The sequence below is a fragment of the Numenius arquata genome, chromosome 4, assembly GCF_964106895.1.
Source record: "Numenius arquata chromosome 4, bNumArq3.hap1.1, whole genome shotgun sequence".
Lineage (NCBI taxonomy): Eukaryota > Metazoa > Chordata > Aves > Charadriiformes > Scolopacidae > Numenius > Numenius arquata.
Window position 1 is genome coordinate 5,389,980 of NC_133579.1, and position 23,969 is coordinate 5,413,948.

The 23,969-nt window shown below is 40.0% G+C and overlaps 1 protein-coding gene across 1 annotated transcript in view; it reads right to left on the reverse strand.

The window, feature by feature from the left end:
• The window catches only part of PREX2 (phosphatidylinositol-3,4,5-trisphosphate dependent Rac exchange factor 2), a 190,951-nt gene that overhangs the window by 123,891 nt on the left and 43,091 nt on the right, over positions 1 to 23,969 (reverse strand). Inside the window, exons 2-6 of the mRNA XM_074146851.1 lie at positions 11,315 to 11,386; positions 11,118 to 11,240; positions 9,121 to 9,225; positions 5,762 to 5,863; positions 3,830 to 3,991 (exon numbers count right to left, since the gene is read on the reverse strand). Of these exons, the coding sequence (XP_074002952.1) occupies positions 3,830 to 3,991; positions 5,762 to 5,863; positions 9,121 to 9,225; positions 11,118 to 11,240; positions 11,315 to 11,386 (564 nt within the window). The remainder of the gene's footprint in view (positions 1 to 3,829; positions 3,992 to 5,761; positions 5,864 to 9,120; positions 9,226 to 11,117; positions 11,241 to 11,314; positions 11,387 to 23,969) is intronic.

The following is a 23,969-nucleotide window of genomic DNA, read 5'->3' on the forward strand; positions in this document are numbered from 1 at the left end:
CAGTCAAACATGGAGGTCTGACCATACTGATTCAGCGGCCATCATGCTAGCAGTGATAAAGGCCAGAAATAGCAGATATTAACTTACTCTTCAATACTTGCACGTGGGCATATGAAACAGAAATTAAAAAGGGGAAAGGGCTAAAAATTCCAGAGTTTAAAACAGAAAACTCTCTTAAAATACTACTTGATGACATGGCGGAATGGAAAGGAACAGAATACCCCGTGCTATTGTCACTAAGTTGGCCTGTGAGTCAGGCTGGGTTGTTCGGTTTCCAGCTTACAACAAACGCAGCAATTTTGTTTTTTCTTCTCTCACTGAAACGTCCACGCAAATTCTACTGACAGACTCTTTCAGCTGCTGAGCTGTTCTCCAGCTGAGACAGCCACCTACACAAGTTCTGAATTCAGGCCAATAAATTAAACCACTTAGGAAATTAAGTGAGAAAGTCATTATACTCAAAATTTTCTTCCTTGAAACAGATGTTTCATTTTTCCATGAATCTGTATTTTTATTATAATAAACACAAGCTTCATTTTATGACACTTTTGTATAGGAATTCAAGTCATGCTTTGATCAGATTCTAAAAATAGTCTTTATTTTTTTCCCTTTCCTTCTAGTTGAGGCCAAGCAATGTGCTAAGCATTTCCTTCTGGAAGGAAATCTCCAACAAGTTTGCCTCTTTATTTTTAGGCAATGCAGAAAACCAGATGTTTATTTAATTAAATCCACTCTCATGCATTGCACTCAGATTTTTTTTTTTTCTTTAGCTGTTGTTGGGAATCATTCAAAATACTGTTAGCTCTTATACATGCGCTGGAATTTTTACCGTTTCAAGGACTAACCGTATATTACTTGTGAAAAGGATGCGCGTATTAAGATCAGGGCAACTTTGCCAGATTGGGCACCCTGTGGTTGCCATACGGTAACATCAAACCTCATCAGCTGAACTACAATAACCACCACACAACCCTACTGAAAACATACTATTTTAAGACGATGGCACTATTTCAGAGTTCAAGCACAAGTGAAATCCTAAAATTAATTGGGGCTGGGGGGGGGACCCAACCAAAAAAAATTCCAAGGTTGGAAGGAAATTACTACGTTACTGTTCACAGAACACGGTCTGAGGACAGAGAGAATAAGTCTTTGTTTCTTCATGCTTCTGTCCATATTGTTACCTTTCCTTATTGTTGCCTTAATATATTTCCAACAGCAAACATATTTACTATTGTTACGTCTTAATAAGCATTCAGAAGAAACTTAATGCAGGAAAGTGGATTCCCTTTTCAGGGTTACAGGCTTGAGAACAGTCAGTTCTTAACCAACGTATATGACTAATCGTGCATTGAGTTAATAAAGCTGTAACTTTATACTTGAGTGTGTTCATTAAGATGGATTTGACAAGTATCTGTAAGATTCAGGCACTGAGAGCAAGTAGAAGAATTTTAATCACTATAGCACAGTAGAAAACGTAATTGAAAAGTTGAAAATAATAGAAGGAGTAAAGTCAGTGATAGGCAATAAGGATTATTTAACAAATTTCCTTGCCATAAAATATTCAGCAGCGTAAGCACTTGCCATTGCCTCTATCATCAAGTTATTGCACAAGCATGTCTAATGTATTTTAATATTCACATACACTAATCTTTCCAAGTTATTGCTGATGACAGCAAGTTCAAGCTAATTATAAAAGGAAACTTATTTTCACCACATCTACAGAACATTGCTTCTTTTGGAAAGTGTTAGGTCAACTAGACCTCCTCTCAATTACAACATTTAGAGGTTTGCTTTATCTAAGTAGTCCTTTCTTTTTCAAAATCCTACAAACAATATCACGGCATGAGTACACATTCTCTGTCATTTGTCTTTAATGGCTTTTTTAAATTATTTATTTATTTGAGACTGAGGATTACAACTAAATGCAGAAAGGTTTGTCTGAATACAGACTGGCAATTATACAGCTTTTATACTTGCTAAAATTCCTTCTCCTCAGGCACAGTGAATTTCTGTACAATGTGTTATAGCGACCGTCCTGTACCAAAAGACTAGAGTGCCCTGAACTCTGGCATAATAGGATTTCTCTGCTCTAAATTGTACTAACCCCAATTACAGAAAGGGAAGAGCGGTTCTTGAAAATGCTGCTAACACAGAAAAAAGGAAAAATACCTGAAGTGATACATTTAAAATCCCACATTGCACTGAAGAACGATGAAGAATTTTGATTAAAGTAAAATTAGGTGCTTAATCCACGTTTAGAATGAAGCAAATCTTCCCACACTACTCAATTAACAGCAAACCAAAGGTTTGTGTAAGTCCACAGATCAGGAGATTTCACGTGGAGCAGACAGGAAATAATTTTGCGGTGCCCTGGGCAGTATTTAGGGGGTTCTTTGTTCAATGTGATTTTTATGCTCCTTTCAGAGAGTGGCTTGTTCTGCTGAACCCTCCTGGAAGGCAGGGGGAGACTGAATCCACTGCTGCTGAAGCAGAGCCCATCCTTAGGCATGGCAAGTTCAAGGAACAGCAGCTATGGTAACAGCAGGAGATGTAGGGAGGAGACAGAGCTGTAGAGAAACTATTCCTTCATTTCTGCTGTTTTATCTATTACTATGAATACCTCCTTAAAAAATTGACTCTTCCAGTCAATATTCTAATTTTCAGTTGTCAGGCTTCTCAGGGAACTCTGTCAGTTCAAATTCATCCAGGTCTATCTCAAATCTCTTTCTCTGATTCAGTGTCCCCAACCTTTTCTCTGCACTGTACAAAGGCAATTTCCCACTACACAGCTGAAAGATCAGGTCTCAGTCTATCAGACTAACGTGGAAAAACACATTTTCCTTGCTCCCTTTTCCAGCCACCAAGCCTTCCACAAAGCTTAAAGGGATAAAATCTGTTCCTCTACTTCTTAAGCAGCTCTCTCAGGATGAGAAGTAGCACATCTGAGTAAAGTACTCAAAGAAGCAAAGAACAACTTCCATGTTGAAACTCGTGTCTTAAGAAAACCTGTGTATCATTTTCAACTCAGCTTTTTAATAAAATGTTTATATTACTTGCTTTTACTGGGACTTTACTTGTGTTTCCCTTCAGTGCAGGCAGCTCAGACATTTTGATATGAAACACCCAAGGCAAATTAAAGATACATCTATCTTTCTGTATAAAGGAATTATAGCGCTCAAAAGAATACAAAAGGAAGATTTTGGTGCTGCAGCTACTTGATCTTGTTGTTATCTAGGGGAAAGGGCAGCTCTTCTGGTTCTTATTGAAAACTCCATGGTTTCTTCACAAAACTAAAGCATTTAAGCTCTTCCACTTGCAAACTATAAAAAAAACCCCAAACACCACCAAGTCTTACACAGATTCTATTGAAGACATTTATGTTAGTTTAGCTCAGCCAAAAGTAAAGGACGACCAACAAGATGACAAAAACTAATGGACTCAGTGGTTAATCAATAATAAATAAACAATTTTTTTTTTCAACCAGCCAAATGCTGTTAGGCAGGCATTGCCAGAAGTAAAATCCAAGCATCAGTTAAATTAGGATTTATAGATGTGTATGTGTGCACACATATGTGTTGATGTAAATGTTCAATATTCTAAGTCAAACATTAAACATTTGCCCTCTTTCCTGGAAGTCTGCTATTTTATACAGCGGTGCTCAGTCATGGACAACACTTCAATTTACAGAATAGATCCCAAATAAGAGCTGTGATTTCACAGAACTGAGGAGCTGACAGTACCACAGGATCACAAAACCAGTGCAATATGTGCTTGTTGAAAACTGTTACTCCTTCCTCAATATAGAAAGCGACAAATCTTATGACAGTACCTCCCATCCTTCAACGTGAGACTGCCATTCTTCCAGAAACTCTAATTTTTCCATTTGTCTCTTGGCCTCATTTATGTTGGAACAGACAGCCTTCATGGCCTGGAGGGCTTCCATCAGTGCCGCATAGTCACTGTGCTTCCTCGGAGTCCGCTTCAGTAACTCCTATTTAAACGTTTTAAAAAAAAAAAAAGAAAAGAAAAAAAGAAACCTGTCTTTGATCTCTAAATGTACATTACAGGAGGCTTAAATTGTCTAGGATATCACATCAAAAAGTAGCCAGACTTCTCTTTTACTAGGTGGAAAACTAATAAAGTCTCCAGCATTGTGTCCTGGTAGGACACAAACTCAGAGAAATAAATTACTAACAACAAAAATAATAACTACTTAGGAAAAAGTTTGCATTTCAGCTACTTTCTTCCCCCCAACAATGTTTCTTCGTGTTGAGCTTTGGGGTTTGGGTGGTGGTTTTTTGTGGTTTTTTTTTTGTTCACCTATATTCCACAGGATGGAACTGTTCAATAGCAAGGATAACAATCCTGCTTAAAAATATTAGCTTACTGACGTCAAAAATAAGCACGTGCCTCTCCTGCAACTCAGGGCAAAACCCATGTTCCTTTAGCTCACAGTAATTGTTTAATACACTGAGCACTGAACAATAGCTTGGGTGACTCACTGAGTTCAGATGGTTACCGGTAATGGCAGCAATACTGAAAAACACTAGTTGAGTTGCCAATATTTGAGATTTTCCATCTTAAGCTACCAGCTCCCCATTTACAGCTGGACTGACTGTGGACAGCCTTCAGCGCGTACCCTGACAGGCGTGGGTACATTCGTCCTAGAGCCCTAACCCTGCCATCACCACACCCTGTATTTAAATTTTACATAAATCTATTAATGTCAGTTTTTTTCCTGAAATAATTCATTAGTCATTTTCCCGTGTTTTGTCTGTAGATCCTTCATTCAAAAAATAGAAGACAAAAATAATTTTAAAATAGGCCAAGGGAACTGTTAAACCACAGATATCTGGGATGACTCAAACCTCACTGCAATTATTATATTCTTTAACTTGTTTTAAAAACCTTTATTTTATCATGTTACTTTTAGATTTTTATGTCAATGCAATGAAATGCATATGCCTCATAACTGGCAATGTTTCAGATCTAAACTCACACATGCATTGTGAAAAATACTGTCCAATAATCAGGTTTCAAGTAGCTCCTAGAGCAGAACCTGCTCTGGCTTTTCTCTTGTGGTTTGAAACAATAAAGAACATTAAGCCTTACTTTGTAAAGCATAAATTAATTTTAAATATTTATTTTCCTGATGATTGTATTCTTTTATTTCCTAGCACGCGAAGAATTTCAGTAACTCAGAGGTTTGAATATCTAATGTTTATCAGTACATTTAACAGCTTTCAATAAGTTTTAAGTTGTAACAGTAAAATAAGAACAAACATAGAAATGGTCACAGAACCAACTACAGCATCTTACTGTTACTCTACAGCTTTCCTTACAAATCATTTTCATAAATATTTTTCGTTTACAGTTTGGTGACAGTAAATTAGAATCATCAAAGCATGTCACTAACAAACTCCGCTATCCCAAGCATTTTAGGCGAGGACATGGTCAAACCCAGCTGAGACCAGTCTCATTAAACTCCCTTAAATGGCTCACTTGGGTTCAACAATGGCAGGGCAACCCCGCGACAAGATGCAGAAGGGAGCTAATCATCTTGACCCTGCCAAACTCCTCAGTCCTTTTAATACTGATGTCAGAAGACTTGCCACTAGCTTTAATGAAAGCAAGCCTGGGTCCAATATCTAATAAAGAGATTATTCACTGCGTAGAGAGATTGTTCTTGCGATTTGGAAATATGCTTAGCAACCGGTTTTATGTAGAAGTATAAAGTCCTAGATAAAAATCTTGTAAGTACCTTCAAAAGAAGGGGATACTTGCATATTCTCTGTATCGGCGTCACTAGATATCCCTCCAATGGTACATCTGTGTTCTTGCGTCCTCCAAGGAGCATGCAATTCTAGAGTACAAACAGTTTCAGAAATTATTAAAAAATCCCAAGAAAAATATCAGAAATAAAGACAAGGGCATATGCATACAGCAATGTCGTCGAAGCTATATATAAATTATATGTGTATGTGTTAAATATGTGATGAGGGAGGTTTGCAAGAGCGTCAAAAGAACAGGCTTGAACACATGCGTAGGCAGGTACATTGACTATCGTACATGACGAGGAAGCTACAATGGTGTTATGCAGGCATCTCCCATAGGTACCCTCTTCATCCAGTCTGATTAAGAGTGACCTTTCTTTAAAACTTTAAAAAAAAAAATAATACAGCAAATAAAATGTTAAAAATATTATCTGATGGCTAAACCACGACAATATGCTTTCACACTACAACGAGCAAAACTTGAATTAATTCAGGGTGACCACTATTGGTGCTGTTGGTCCCCAAAGGTGCGTTTGCAACAGTAAGTAGCATCAAAAATGCTTTTAAAAGTCTGGATACAGCCATCCTAATACACACACAAAAAGTCTTCTGTTTACATGTTTCTATATTTAAACATGATGTGTAATGAATAAAATATCCTTAGTCATGTGCTAAAGAATATGTGAGTTTTGAGAAGACATCCAACTATGGAAGCAGAGAATACACGAGATATTGGGTGGAGACGTGCATGAAAAAGCAGCTGAGAGAGAGAGAGAAAAGAATAAGGGCTAGTTGAGATAACAAAGTATGCAAGGGACATCACAGCAAATATTTGAAATTGCTGGAATTAAAGTGTAAGTACATAAAGACCTAAAGTAATGATGGAATTATTTTATGGAGAGATCAGAAGGAACTGTGATGCAATGGCATGAGATAATCTACAGCTTCAAAGAGCAAGATGTCTAAACTGAGAACACCAAACAAAAGCAGTTTAACACAGCCAGACAGTATGTTGACACAGGCCACAAATCTGGATGCAGACACGTTATTGATGGAACAGAGGGTACACAACCGGGTGGCCGCCCTACCTCAGCACATAACCCACAACACACACCCCCCATAACCAGGGCTCCTAGGGGCATCTCTACACCCACCCTTAAATCTCTGCTTTGTACTCATGGTTAACCAGCTTCTGTCTTATGCTAAAGGTTCCTTTATCCTAAAGGATCTCACTTAACCTGCCACCGAAAAAGCTTTACTGATAAAGACTGAGCAAGATAATGGGAATGAAGACTATAGGTTTATACAATGACTGCCTCTATACTTAAAGGCCCAGAAGTTTGGTTCCAGCTCCTGATTATTTATAGATAATCACATCTCTAATGACCTGAACTGTTCTGCCTGGCTAGAGGCTTCAACTGTTCTTTCAAATCAGTAGGTCAGTCCATCTGTTCTCCAGGTCAGACTGCTGTCACTTGTTCTACAGACATGTCCTGAATCTACGAGGAACCCAAAGCAGATCACAGAATCATAGAATGCTTTGGGTTGGAAGGGACCTTAAAGATCACCCAGTTCCAACCCCCCTGCCACGGGCAGGGACACCTCCCACCAGACCAGGTTGCTCAAAGCCCCATCCAGCCTGGCCTTGAACCCCTCCAGGGATGGGGCAGCCACAGCTTCTCTGGGCAACCTGTTCCAGTGACTCACCACCCTCACAGGAAAGAATTTCTTATTAAGATCTCATCTAAATCTCCCCTCTTTCAGCTTAAAACCATTCCCCCTCATCCTATGGTTCCACTCCCTGATCAAGAGTCCCTCCCCATCTCTCCTGGAGCCCCCTTTAGGGACTGGAAGACTACTATAAGGTCTCCCCGGAGCCTTCTCTTCTCCAGGCTGAACAACCCCAGCTCTCTCAGCCTGTCCCCATAGCAGAGGTGCTCCAGCACTCTGATCATTTCCGTGGTCTCCTCTGGACCCATTCCAACAGATTTGGAAGCCCTGTGCATGCGCCCAGGAGTACATGACACTGACACATCCTGAACTGCCACAACTGCACACGTGACTTCTTTTCTCACAAAAACACGGTCTTTGCAGTCTTTCATGGGAAAATTTTGCTTTTTATCTCTAGTCAGCATTCGCCCCTTCTTCTTCAGTCCTGCCATGCTACTCCCAGTACAAGAACCATGTGCGTGCAGCTCCCCAAGTCTGGGGCAAGGTGAGGGATACTGCATCAACTAATGAGGAAAAATAGGGCAACTTTGAAGCTGTTTTTAACTGTGAATGGAACACTGCTGAAGAGTAAGAGACTCTTAGCGAAAAGGCTTCTTGTCACCCAGTACCTCCTGTAATAAGGAAATTCACATATTGCTCCTTAACTTCTTCACTGTAAGTAAACGCAGCGAGGAAGGGAGCCAGAATCTTTAAAAAATTTAGTGAGCTGCAACAGGACAACTTCACCAAACACTCTGCCAGCAGCAGTAGTGAAAGCCTACTGCATGCTAGAAATAATTAATAAAATTAAATAAAACTTGTGATACTGTCAGAATTGGCATAATCTCTTTTTTTAAACTTATCTGTGATGCTTTGCTCATAGTGTCATTTGCTCTCCAGTCCTAAAATGCAACAATAGGATCTGATCACTCTGAAATTTGGTATCATATCTGAGGGGACCTTCTCAGGCATTTAAGCTCCAATATAGCAGGCCCCAAAACACAAAAAATCATTCCATACTAAATTCTTCTTTTAACAACTAATATGAACTATTAGGAAAATCAGTATTTACATGGAAGCTGGTTTTGCTGTGGGAAAATCATGAGGACCATCATACTTAACGTTTTCAAGCCCTTCCTTATCTGTCTCGTAGAGTGAAAGACTAATTGTGTAGCTGTTCCTTTTGACCTCAGACTAAGTCAACATCTAAGATCAGGGTGGCTACTCCATGACCCATAACAAAACATTTTTCTGCCTGGCACAGCACCAGAACATGGACCTTCTCTTCAGAAGTTGTGACAAGTCCTTCAGCTTCCTTTTTCTAATTTCTGTCCCTACCCCTCCTTACGTATCTCATCCTATTCTTTTTTTCTTTCTACAGGCACTGGCGGATTTACACTCTTGTCTCTTGGCCAGCAAGCTCAAAGCACACTGCCTAATGCTGTATTACGCGTGGATCCAAGTGCGGTGGTGAAAATATGATGTACACAACCCCTTCCTCTGGAAACACCACCCCCTTCTAACCGCTTGCAGGCGTGCTTGTAGTTGCAGTTGTTACAAGGTGGAGGTGACATTGCTAATAATTAGCTGCCCAGGCAAAAAACATTGTCAGAACACCAGTTCAAAGTTTATTTACCAAAAGAAACGTCCGCACTGTTCTTATTTTGTTAAGGTCAAGCAGAACTTTCTGTGCTTTCTCGTGGTTACTGCAGTATTCATCATAGATACGGAATTTCTCTTTCTGCAGAAACAAAGAAATACATTGTTCTTCACTTTCCATTTTGATTTTTTTTTTTAATTAATAAAACATGGAATGAACACTTTTCAGAGCTGAATAGCTAATATAGTCTTCATTTTGGAAGGTCAGCTCTTCCTCCTATGTTTAGTATTTGAGGTCCAGCCTCAAATTATAATTATGAACAGTCTACAAGCATCACTTCGGAATTTCAATCATGGAATCACAGAATACCAAGTTGGAAGGGACCTCAAGGACCATCTGGTCCAAAATTTCTTGGCAAAAGCACAGTCTAGACAAGATGGCCCAGCACCCTGTCCAGCTGAATCTTAAGTGTCCAACAACGGGGAATCCACCACTTCCCTGGGGACGTTATTCCAATGGCTGATTGTTCTCATTGTGGAAAACTGTCCTCTTGTGTCAATCGGAATCTCCCCAGGAGTAACTTGTACCTATTACCCCTCGTCTTTTCCTCGTGACTCCTTGTAAAAAGGGAGTCTTCATCTTCTTTGTAGACATCCTTAAATAGCGGAACATGGTGATAAGGTCTCCCCCCTAAGCCTTCTGTCCTCAAGGCTGAACAAACCCAATTCTTTCAGCCTTTCCTCATACGGCAGGCCTCCCAATCATCTCGGTGGCCCTTCTCTGGACCCTCTCCAGCCTGTCCACATCTTTTTTGTATAGAGGGGACCAAAAAGTCAACACAGTATTCCAGGTGTGGCCTGACAAGCACTGAGTAGAGATAATGACTTCCTTGTTGATGCAACCCGGCATCCCGTTGGCTTTCTTTGCCGCAGCAGCTCACTAGTCACTCCTATTGAGCTTGTTGTCCACCAGGACCCCCAGGTCCCTTTCCACAGAGCTGCTCCCCAGCTGGGTACATCCCAGCCTGTGCTGCACCCCTGGATTATGTTTTTCCAGGTGCAAGACCTTACATTTGTCTCTGTTGAACTTCATAAGGTTTTGCTGAAAAAAAATCAGAGGCTGGACTGTCACAAAAATACAGGATAACAAAAAAAAAGAAAAAAACAAAGCAGGAAGAAAATGCACAAGTGGGTTATTTGCTGACATCGTTACCTATTTTGTCTGCAAACGTTTATTTGCAAATGTGATCCATACTTCTTCAGAGTCAAAACCTGATGTTACTCAACTTCTGTAAAATGTTTCCATAAACCATTAATAATTTTCTCCCCCCACCAATGAATAAACAAAGACTTAGCAAACAAATGAGACTCTAACCAGAGATAACAACAAAACCTAGACTTTTTTTAGGCCTACAACTGAAAGCAAACTAACTAATGCTTATTTTGCAGAGCTCTGTAACACTGATATCCTTGTTTTGCTCCAACAGGAAAAACAACACTCCTAAAAAACAACTACTACAGGACACACAAACATACTTGTGGAGGTACTGCAGTTGTGAGAAGTAAAATATCTTCACAGTCCAGAACCATGGAGGTATTTTACCCGGCATATGCAATTCTTTGCTAAATATTCACATTTTTGCCAAGCATCAAAGGGGAATAAAAATAAAGCATATTATTACTTTTGCTGTTTCATGCAACCCTGATCCTCGTACCTCCCTCTCACATAAAGGCCTTGCTCATGCTGCAGGGCTCAGTTTGTCAGCCTGGGATAATTTGGTGAACGTAAAAACGATGAAACAACAAAATTTTGCCTGTTTGATATGTTCTTTCTTCATTCTCCTCCCCTGGTTTGTTTTTTTTAGAAATGACAATAACCAGATTATTGAGATGACCTCAAAGTACTCTACGTTATGCAATCAAGTCATATTTTCTTCTCATGACTATGTACATTCATCATCATGACAGTAATTAATAAATACAATTCATAAAGGGAAAAAAAGTGAAATAAGGCTGTAATAAAAAATAGCATACGTAATGAAGAAAGCAGGTTCCAACTTCATGCTGCGCATTAGGTTCTGGCTGCAAGCACTCCTCCACCAGGGACAGGAAGTTTTTGTGAACTGCGAGAATATCTTCAATATTTGAAAACAACATCTGCGAAAGAATAAAACATACATAAATAAAACATCAGATACAAGACAGAAGAAATATGCAATTCGGAGACTAACCTTAACTGTCTCTTCTGTGACATTTTTATCCACTTTGGCTGCAGCACATTGGATCATTCGGTGAAGGAAACCCTGCATGAAACAAGACAAATAAGGAAAAAGATATTTCAGGAAGTCTTGAACAACTTTTGGAAGTTTATGTTTATAATTTGTTTCCCAAATTTCTTATGCTTTGGATACAGAGTCACATCAAAATATTATTTGGAATCTAAACCTAGTATTTTATTTATAAAGCATTTAGTAGTCCTGTTATCCTAACATGACATAAAACCTTACCTACATAGTGTTAAAGAGTTAAACAGGGAAATATTAATGAAGCTGAAAAACTGAACATTCTCTGAAGAACCACTTCCACCCTGTCCTCATACTACAATCAAGCAAGAGCAAAATGACTAATTTTCAAAATCTTGCTCTAGCACTTTAGAAATATACTACAAGACAAAGCTGAAATAAGCTGCTAATTTCTAAATTAAGTCTAGTCAGGAAATATGATTATGAAATGTAACTTTTACCATAGTAACCACAAGTAAGATTTCTGATGTATTAATAATCAAGCCTATTGTAAAGTGAAGTTGCTTAAATAACAGTCAGTTGCACCTGAAACATGAAAATGTTCACTCTTCCCTCTACAGGACCTCATCCTTGGGGACCAAATGAGAAGTTAGTAACATCACTAATAAATTACCAAAAGAGTTAAGTTTTCTTATATTTCACTTTCAAGAACTGGAAACAACAAGAGATGCGCAGTAAGTCATTCCAAAAGAAATAAATCATATTTAACGTACAAAGGATATAATTAATTTTTATGAATTCATTCCATTACAAAGACTTGGGCACTGAAAATATCTACACACTGTAGACTAAAATCTTACATTGACAATTCTTCCCCCAGACACGCATATTCTTTAGTCATTAAAAACTGGCACCACAAGCGCACAAATGTCATGTCTTTCATAACCATTCAGCTCCAAGTCACTGTGCATTGTACACTGTACATGAACTCATCTAAATTCTGGCGTGGTGCAAATTCCATAAAAGGGGCAATAAATAACCCCTGTGTGGAAGGATGGCAGTCACAGCATCCCTTTTTTCCTCTCGGCTGGGACTCAAACATTTTCATTCCCAAGCAGTGATCCGTCCTCTGCTGAAGAGGACTATGTAACTGGCATTACACATTTTTATTACTGAAGAGACAAATCTAGTTATCCAGGACATAAACAGAATTATGTTCGGAATATCGCCAGCACACTGTATGTTTCATATCGCTCTCTACAGTGAGGTAGATTTTCTATTTCGTTAAACCCCTCTTTTTCCTGACTATTTAGGCTTGCTATCTAATGTTTTATTGATGGTAAAAAAAAAATGACAATGATTCACTTTCAGCAGTTAACTGTTGGTGGACAACAGCCCTTTATATCTCTCCTTGCTACGAATATCCAGAGAGCTGGGTTATGGCAAAGTGACTGTGCGCATCACCTGCACAGCGCACAACCAATCCCACACAGAGCCAGAAAGCCTGTTGAACCCTGTGACTCCAAATTCATTTTTTTGAAAGTTTTCACTAAACCAGCCAACGGTATTAAATTCACTTTAGAATTGAGAGGGGAAAGAAAAAAATTAAAAAAAAAATCGCGAGAACTACCTCTGAAACTCACGTTCTGTTTTTACTGCCTGTAATCTCTCTCTGTTCACATTATTTCCCCACAGACCAAACATACCGCTCACCCACACTTATGTTATCCCAGAAGATCTTCATTTCCTGTAACTGTGAAGGAAGGTGAACGTTCACTTGGCTGAAGGCGAAGCAGAAAACAAGCTGGGAGCTTGGGCATTAGTTATTCTCAAGCGATTCAAGACGCCGGCTGAGAGTCACGAGGTCAAGAGCAGTATAACATCAGCTGCGGTAAACAGAGCTGTCTGTCCCAGACCACACATCTGCAGAGGTTATCAGAAACCAAATAGAGGAAAATATCCGAACCCTCACATGTCACTAATTACAGTGGGGAGGCCTAGGATGACTTCGGCCCCTTCCAGCAACTCGGCACAAGCCCCTGTGTTTCGCTGCTGTACTCACACTGTAGGGGTAGTGTAGTCACGATGCCAGGTTTTTCCTAAAGATTTGCCACCTGTTTTTCCCACCAATGCAGATTTGCTTCCTAAAAAAGACATCACGCTATGTCCCACAGATCTATGGATGCAACCATTTGAACCTTTCAGGGCACTTACACGAGAACACTATGAAGCCACGGGTATCTCAAAGTAACTGGAAAAAAGATCTCCTGTTTTCTAGAAGAGTGGGGTAAGAGAATTCAGGGGAGAACAGGTAGGTAGACACCTCCATCCACCTGCCACCAAGACCCATCCTTGGTGGTCTTCACCCAACTGTCAAGTGAGCAACACAAAGCAATGAAGAAACCTAGGTTTCTACGATGCCAACTCCTTGCCTAGATAGCAGAGACACTGCTGACTCCACACACACACCTCTGCTCCAGGACTTTACCAGGGAGAACAGACGGTTGTCATCAGGCAGGAGGATGGAGAAGTAATTGCTTTGGTTACAGTGTAAAATGTCTATTTTTCCATAGTCACAATCCTAGATTAAGGTTATCTTTGAACTTGTAATTAACACACATTAGGTCTGAGGGAGAGATCTTCAACAGACTCCAGAATTATTCGAACATCAACTGAGGACAACCACGAACAGCTCTTCAAAAATTAGTAAACACAGAAAAAGCAGGTCACGTGTAGACACAGCCTTAAGGAGGAACCCAACACAGAAATTACAGACCTTAACAGGAAAATATATAAGGATGCCCAGAAATTACTCAGGCGTTGACAGCTGCTGAGCTAAGAGAAAAGAGTTTATAGAAGCTTTTTGCAGATAAACTACATAAACTAACTATAGAAAAAAAGCACCTGTAAAAAAAGAAAAAAATAGAAAGAAAAGTAAAATGGACAACACAACCAATTTATTGTTCACTGAAGAATCGGACGCACAAAAAAAGTCAGAAATTCCCCTGAAATAGCACTCAGTGCTTTCTAGAAGTTCCACCATAACTTCAAGTCTGCTGCTCAAAGTCCAGAGTCACTGCTGAGCACCACATTGCATGAAGAAGCATTACAAATTGCAAGGACACAGCTAAATGGCCCCTGCTACTGGGCTGAGCAAACAACTGTAGCAATCAATTGGCACACGCGATTCCCATGCTCATAAAAAAAAAAAAAAAAAAACAACAACAACAACAAAAAAACCCAACCAAAACCCAAAAACCACCACCCACCCAAGGCAAAAGATCAGCTCAAACTTCATGCAATTTCATTTATCACGCACACACGTCAGTAAATCATGATTCGTTGTTTCTCAGAGTATACTGCACGTCTTGCTGAGGTTACCTTCAAGATTGATCTGTATGAGTGTAGGTGTGCCTTAACACAACTTCAAGCACAGGGAATAACACATTATCTCTGTGCACGCCTGGATTCCAGAAGACAAACAGTGATCCTCAGCTTTCCTATAGCTTTCCAAGTGGATTCCAGAGTTTCCATCAACTTCCCTTCAATTCCTAGTTCTCTCAAGGAACAGTAAAGCCATAGGGTTTAAACATAATATAATTTTCCATTTTCATCTCGTGCTACCAGCATTCCCGGAACATCGCTATAGTACAGGGATTCACCCTTGCGGCACCACAAATGGAGATTTGCTGCCCCTGGATCTCTCTGCCAGCCACGCTCTTTCTGATTTCACAGAATCACAGAATGGTAGGGGGGTTGGAAGGGACCTCTGGAGATCATCAAGTCCAACCCCCTGCCAGAGCAGGGTCACCCAGAGCAGGTTACACGGGAACTTGTCCAGGTGGGTTTGGAATGTCTCCAGAGAAGGAGACTCCACCACCTCTCTGGGCAGCCTCTTCCAGGGCTCTGCCACCCTCACAGGAAATAAGTTCCTCCTCATGTTCAGATTTCCTGAATTCAGAGTTAAGAGACCTTCATGAAACATTCCAGAGAAGCATGTTGGCTAGGTGCCATAAAGAGCAGTCTAAATTTAAAAGACCAGATGAAGAGGAAAGATAAAAGAGAGGATGTTTGTTATTTACATTTAAAAAAAATAAATAAATAATCTTAATCCAGTTTTGCTTGCCAGCTTTTAGAACTGTCTGTGGAAAACTTTGTCATTCTAGGAATATCCTTGAGTGACTCCGATTGCTACAACCCTTGCCCCCGCAAAGTCTGAAATTCAAATTACAGACCTAAACTTCCTCAAGCATCCTTCTGGAAACTTCGTTAGCACAAAACGGCATCTAAGTGATCAGCGTACAGCTGCTTCGGAGAAGAATGCTGAGAAAATACTAAGCATGAAGAGGCACATCTTTAGAAGTTCGACAATCTTTAGAAGTTTGATGTATGACAAACTTGAAAACCAAAACGTGGGGTAGCAAGTGGGCCTTTTGAAGTAGGAGAGCACCTACACATAAAATATGTAAGATAACAGTTTAGGGCTAAGTCCCCTAACTCCAGTGGGGACAAAAAAAAAAAAATCTCTATCTCTGGCCATGACACAAGGTCTCTGTGCGACATTGGTAAGGAGGACAGTAATTCAGCTCTACCTTAGAGAAATGCACAGGACTACACAGAACATTTGGAGAAGATTCCATACTAATAATATCAATGAAGATAACGAAATCCTTTTTTGCTGGTTGCGTATTTATTACTTCCAAAATGTTTTTACATTCTTTCTGTACTAGTCCATGTTCTAACTCTTTTAACCTTCGCTGTAACACACTGTAGGAAAACACCAGGACTGAAAATTCAAAGGTAAAGACTGAAAATCCAAATTCAAAGAATTATAAAAGAATCTGTTCTGTGTGCCAAATAAACACTAATGTGTTTGCCTGCTCGTTGATCTGCTGCCCTTTTGCGAGGCAGCGTGTTTCACAGAGAACGTACACTGAGTTCCTGTTACACGGGTTTTACTTCTGGTCTTGGGAAAATAAAGAGTACTGTTGTTGGGTTGTTTGCTGGGAGGTTTGTTTCCCCCCCCCCCCCCCCCCATAGTTGCTCTGTGTGGTGTTGGGGGGAAAAAAAAAAAAAAAAGAAAAAAAAGAAAAGAAAACCACCGCTGCTGCAGATACAGATAGCACAAGAAGCTGCCAACAGCACAAATGACTCCTCTGACATCTGGAATGAAATCAGGGAAGACAAAGAGGTCTGCCTGCAGAAGGTTCCCAGGGCACGAAGAGTTTTCGCTTTCTCCACAGATAAGAAATTAAGTCCTGAAATTATGTCAGATCACAAACCCGGATCACAAAATACCTAACTATTTTTCTGAAAGCAATCATCCTACTTCTGTGAGCCTAGAAAGAAAGTCTTTTTTGTTTGAAAAAAAACGATTAAAGAAAAAGTTACTTATTTTTTCCCACCACACTTATTCTAGCATTGTTTCTACCCCTAAATCTGTACCGTCATAAACAAAACCAAGGTGGTCTGCAAAAACATTTACATTTTTAATAAGGTCATTTCCTGTCTATTTTCACTTTAGGAAAAGCAGTTCAACTGAAGCATCCAGTATAGTACATTGAAGCCCACTGAATAAAGCTAGAAAGACGTTTTGTACATTAAAACCTAATAAAATTTTATTTTGCACAGTCAAAAGACGAAGTCCTGAAAGAAACCCACAAGGAAAATGTTCATATATTACAATTTTTATAAGTGTCTATGATAGTAGGCTTATCTTCACAAATTTATAAACACAAAGATTAAATTCTTGTGTTTTTTATGTTTTCTCTTCAAGTTCTTAGTGTATCTATAGGCATCTGGATGGTGGAAAACATTTTGCTCTTTTTGCACTATTCAGAATGATTGTAGAGAGAACAGAGATCTATACTTGGGAAGAAAACCACCCGAGATTACAGAGGACAATCCAAATGTATTTTCTTATCATATTTTCCTTATCTTACATTAAATGTATTTTCTTATCATTTCATCACAAACATCAAGGTAGTATTTTGCACATCAGCCTGAGTTTCTGTCAGCTCTAATTAATGCACCTCACATTCCAGGTCCCAGAAGAACACCACGCCGGTTCTGTTGATGCACTTTTGCTTGATTTTGCCACAAAAAAAAATAAAAAAATAAATTAATAAATAAATAAATAAAAATAATCACAATTTCAACAGAGAAGACTCCGGCAGCAATAGCAGCTGTGGCAGGCACCGTGCACGTCCTCTCCCCTCCCCATTAACCTGTGCCAGCAGCAGCAGCAGCGGTAGCCGCTCGGGCTGGCTTCTGCTTCTGAACAAAAGACTCTTCTTCTCTCCCCAGCAATTCACCAGCTGAGGCACCACCTGTTTCTCCCATCTCGCCTGCAGGACTGGATGAATCACAAGCAGCAGAGAGAACATCAGCCAAGGTCAGAATATATAATATATTCCTTCTCCCTACCGTACCCAGAGCCACTCTCAAAGCTGCCTCCAGACCCTGCTGCCTGTAAGGACAGGGGAATAGACGGACCACATCTGCAATACTTCCCACTCCAGCCCTAATTTCCTTTCCACAGCTGACCAAGGTATTTCCTTCTCCGTTCCTCTGACCCAAAGGGGCATCAATCTGCCTGAAAGCTCAGTCCTGGCTTCTTTCCCTAAAGTAAACATGAACTCAGAAGTAAACACACACCCACACAAAAATGGTTGCGCTGAAGAAACGTGGATCTTCATAACCTGCTCATAAATGATGAATATACTACTACCGCATTTTGGGATAACCATAACCCTTTCTCCATCGTGTATATATTTTTTTTTTCTGCTAAAGCTGTTCTTTAACATAGCAGAAAACTTTTTTTCCAAGAGAAGAGCAAGAAAATAGTTTCCCACTTTGTCCTGTATCCCGATCACCTTTTCTGCATTTCCCTAGTCACTGACAACATTTTTCAACATTTTACTGCACATCTTGTTCATCCTTCCACGCCCACTGAGACTCCTAACTCAGTGTCCTCCTTTGATGAGGAAATGCCCCCTGAACTGATCTCCCCCACCTCTATAATCACCTCTCTGAGACATGACTGTGCTTTCATTTTTGATCCCATCCTTCCTTTCAGCTCCACCACAGCTGAAAGCAGGAGATTTACAGTCAAAGTCCAGTTCCCCTCAGCCAGGCGGGAAGTCAGATGTCTCCACCCTCTTCCTTGTACTGAAGTCACTCTCAAAAAGATTTAGTACCGCCTTTTCCTGGCCCAAATCGGAAGGTATCTGTTCCCTTTTCTTCCCAGATGTCAAGAATTCTGTCACCACCATCTAATACCTTCACTGTGGAAAACTGGTTTTCTGGGGACTAGCTATTGCACCTCAAGTGCTGTGTCCAGTTTTGGGCCCCTCATGACAAGAAGGACATTGAAGTGCTGGAGCAGGTCCAGAGAAGGGCAACGGAGCTGGTGAGGGGTCTGGAGAACAAGCCTTGTGAGGAGCGGCTGAGGGAGCTGGGGACGTTCAGCCTGGAGAAAAGGAGGCTGAGGGGAGACCTTCTCGCTCTCTACAACTCCCTGAAAGAGGTACTTCCCTGGTAGAAGTTATAGGATGAGAGGAAACGGTCTCAAGTTGCACCAGGGGAGGTTTAGATTGGATATTAGGAAAAATTTCTTCACTGAAAGTGTTACCAAGCACTAGAACGGGCTGCCCAGGGAAGTGGTTGAGTGACCATCCCTGGGGGTATTTAAAAGACATGCAGATGTGGTACTTAGAGACATGGTTTAGTGGTGGACTTGGCAGTGTGAGGTTAACGGTTGGACTCGATGATCCTAAAGGTTTTTTCCAACCTAAATTATTCTATGCTCTTGCTGGTCAATGCAAGTTTGGCTGATGAATAGCGATGGAGTTACTCGCACGGCCACAAATAAGATCATAGAATGGTTTGGGTTGGAAGGGACCTTAAAGACCATGGAGTTCCAACTCCCCTGCCACAGGCAGGGACACCTCCCACCAGACCAGGTTGCTCAAAGCCCCATCCTAAGTGAAGGTCTCAAGGTTGCTCAAGGCCCCATCGTGCCTAAGTGTATTGCCTCATCAGAGGCTGGATAACAGGCTGGCTCTGCAAGCTGCTGCAAGCTGAAGCCAAGTGCTAGAAGAAGCCGCCACTAGAAGACCATTCTAAATCTTTTCTTGATTAAAATGCAGCTTAACAAGAGCTTTAGAAAAAGGGCATGCACTGTCATAAGGGATGACTACCCATCTGCAAGCTGAGCAGAAGGCAGCGTCTGTCTAATACTTTTGGCAAACATTTTATGCAACACAAGTTGCTGCTAACCAGCCTTTATCCTATTAAACACGCCAACAGGCTAGATTCTGGTCTCAGCATCACCAACCAAGAGCTTTTGGAAGGGCAAGAGGAAAGGAGGGATTTGCCTGTCCCACGTGAACAGGCCGCTGGGATTGCAACAGATGCACCAACCAACCAATAAATAAAATGTTTCCAGCGTGTTTGTGAAGTACAAGATAAATCTTTATTGCATTTTGAAGACTCCCTGATAAAGGAAAATGATACTCTGGATTGAAAAAAATGTTCACGTGTACGTGGAATTCCCTTTGATAACACATCACACGGTCCTGCTGGTGCATTTTACAAAGTGAATAATACACTGCTAATCATACAGCTGATCTATCAGCTGTATCACTCAAGTGGGAATGGAAAAGACATGACGTCTATAAACAAAGTTTACCTCTCATAAAAGTCAGCAGTTTCCTGAATTTACAGAACACCAGGTTCTTACTGGGCAATCTCACTGAATTCAGCTGTGTTCACCACCAGCAAATCAAAACAAAAAACCAGGAAATCTCACAGCAATTGCAGATCTGGAAGTAACAGTGTGTTCCTATTAAATTGCAATCATAATTAGAAAAGAATTTGTATGTTTGAAAGCTTAATACTTCATAGTATAGTTTCTGCTCCTTTGATGCAGACATGTCTGGTTATTCTAATGAATAAAAACAGGGTTTTCTTGAATTTGCATTTAATTTTTACTCCAAAAATTATTATTTCTCTAAACATTTTTTTTTTAGTAGGAGAACACCAGTTCGAAAGAATTCAACATTTTCAAATTATTTTGGAGACAACTTTTAAATTCTACACATCAAATTTTATTTCTTTTTAGCTTAAAGCATCTCATGAGCTTCAGAAAGTGTAAAATGGTCAAGATGAGAAATACATTTGTCACAAATTACCCTTTTGAAAGACTCTTAGATTTTCTGACTCAATTTGAGATATAATATTTAGAAATCTTGAATATTACAAGAAAGTAATTTTCTGCTAATGTCCCTTCTTTATCTTTCCAAAGTTCATTAACTTGTTTGAAAACAAGTCAGAGTCTTTTATGATCCAATATATCCATCAGAATTAAGAGAGACATAATCTTTATCACCAATTATAAGAAACACATCACATCCTCACTTTCAGAATTACAATTTAAAGCTGCTTCTGACTGCATCTAAATAAGGGAAGGAAAGCTGACGCAGCACCAGTGAAAATAAATTATTAAGTCCTTAATGATAAAGGCAAGCAGCTAATGAAAAATTTTACCTATAAATTGAGAAAACCTGAAACTACTGACAGGTAATCATAATGGAAGCCCACCAAACGCTTTTTACATGCTCAGTTTTGAACACATAACACATTTTTTTTTTAATATTGGATTGCACAGCCCTTAACTGCGAGTTTATTTAATGTTTAATGTGGTTAGATGCTAATTAGGAATTAGAGCGCTTGAGAATTCTGCATTTTTTATTGCCAGAGTTGTATAAATAAAGTGTACTTCTCAAACACGATTCAGTGCCAATTCTGGCTGCCATTTGTATTTGCACACTTATGCCAAGAAAAACACGCAGCAGGGAAGAGTATGAAACAGCAGTTTTCTATCCCAATCCCAGTTCTTCACAAAGCTGACAGGGAAGCTGTAGTGAGTCTGGTACTTCTAAAAAGTGCAGTCCCGATCACAGAAAAAAGCAAAAACATCCCATTTAAGCTTTTTTTCTTTTTCCCCCCAATCAACAGAAACCAGAACGCTTCCCTGCATAAGGAAACCTCTCTTATGTCTGAAGTAGGTATTCCTAATTCCTATTGCTTGTCATTTAGATAGATCCTGGGATGATCAAAGCTCAAATGGTACAAAGTTAATAGGCTTGTATGCAACGATGCCTCATTTCGTTCAACAACTGCATCACATTTCCGAGTCTTAATAAGACAATAGCCTTATTTTGGAAAAACCTCCCAGACAATAATATATACACTCTGGTTTCTCCTACAAATATACCAAACTGAGAATCTGCATAATCAAAAGACATCCAGCTCTATACCATGATGATGTTGCTATTTAAATGCATTGTGAAAGAACTTTTATCTTCAAGGCAAAATAAGGTTTTAAGAAAGTCGTATTACTTTAAATTGGTTATTTCACAGAAAATTAAGATGCTTCTGAACTCATTTCAGCCACTAGTGTAGCAACACAGACAGTACTGCAGAATAATTATATAAATACAAACTGTAAGTCATAGAAAGGCCTTAAACACATAGCAAATAATCCCAGACCAAAGGCAGGGCTTTACTATTGTCAACAAAAGCTAGGGTAAACAAAAAAAAGCATCATGGAGAGCAAGCTCCCAAGAAATACAACAGAAATTAAAGTGAATCTACACTTTTACAGTTATGCCAAGCATGCTTACCTCTGCCCAGTAATGACAACATATGCATATAACAATGTCACGATTTAAGAATACTAACATTTGCATTTCCAGATTCATCTGAAATAATTTCACCAGGGCAGTTTTTGTATGTTCAATATCTTAGCTGCTCTCACGTGCTTTCATGTTCTGCAAATCGTGGGGAAAAAAAAACCTTATCATTGCATATACAATAAATCCAAGTTGATTTGAACTCCAAGAGAACACTAACCCACAACCTTTGCACCAGCCTGAGACATGTAGCATTAACTATAAATCAATTCAATTACAACTTCAAAGAAACTATGTGCCACAACAGCCAAAGCAGCCAGAATTGTTATTCAAGTGGGCTTTAGCGATAGTCCCCATGAAGAAAGTGGCTGAAGCATCTCCATGAATTTGATCCTTAATTTGAAATCTAAGACGATATACCCCAGACTTTGGATCAGGAGAACCATTCTAACACCAGATTGTCTTAACAGCAACCTTCCTCCTATGCAGACATGTAGAGCAGTTAATTTTTGATGCAAGCGCTCAAGGGCATATTTGAATTCAGGTAGATAAACCAAGAAGAAGTCCTATATAGCCTAGGTTGCCCAGAGAAGCTGTGGCTGCCCCATCCCTGGAGGGGTTCAAGGCCAGGCTGGATGGGGCTTTGAGCAACCTGGTCTGCTGGGAGGTGTCTCTGCCCATGGCAGGGGGTTGGAACTCCATGATCTTTAAGGTCCCTTCCAACCCAAACCATTCTATGATTCTATATTCCCGTCTGGGAAAATTACATGGGTTTGCAGTTTTAAATTTCGTCTTCTTTCCTCCCCTTTTCTAAGACTGTGAAGTTCTCGAAATTTCATTGGAAAACTGGGTCTTCTTCACAAGAGAATTCAAACACGGAGAGCAGAATCTCTTTGCAAATAGGGCAGAAAGCAAGTTTCAGCTCTAACGTTTTTCTCTAACGTTTTTGTAGTTGCAGGCTACTTATGAAAATAGTTTTAGTGCTAGTGGTGGGTATTTAAGGAAACATAGCCACCTATTTGCTTACTTAGGTGTAAAAGAACAATTTACAGACAGAATTATATCTGTTCTTGCTGTACCGTCACGTAGTACCAAATGTCATCATCAGACAAATACAGTCCTATTGCACTTGTATGAAACAACCTTAAACTTTTAATATTTGTTAGAACTCAAAGCTCCTACTATCTCTCCTAGTTTTCACACTTTAAAATTTTTAATGAAATGTAACACTGTGATCAGAATGACCCTCGCGCTCCCAACAGGAGGAAACGTTCTACAAAGCTCAGGCTGCATTACCTGCTACCAACAGCAGCTTATCTAGAGCCTGCACCTTACACCGTATTTTTCAGATGTTGGAAACGAGGCCAAATTAAAAGGGTTTCTCAACAGTAACGGGGTCTTCTTGTCAACTAGTCAATGAAATCTTCCTGGGGCAGCCCACAACACTGAAGTCACTCATACCTGGTAAGCAAGGCTGACCAAAGTAATTGTCTCCAGCACACCTGACCAAAGCCACGGTAACTACTGAAGGCATGAAGGTCTGAAAAAAAATCGTTTCAAAGGAGAAACACACAACTTTTTTATAAGAAGCTCATAAACTCCGCTTTCTCTTCTTGGAATATTTTGCCTAAATTTTAACTTCTTTTTCTTGGGAAATGATCAAGAGTGGACAGGTCGAACAAGCGAAACAACAAGCCTACTCCGAGAAACTCGAACTGGCTGCAGCAGTAACCTGAGGTTTACAACATCTGTGCCCTGGCACAGACCCAGCTCCCCGGTTTGCCGGGCCAGACCCCCACCACATCTGATTCAGGGTCCCACAGGAACCAGGGACATTCAAGGAAAGAACAGGACCCCATCCAATTGGATCTTTCTGCAGCATTAAAGGATTCAACTAGAACCAGGACTGATTCTCCAATCAGAGATATTCTGATGACAAGAAACAG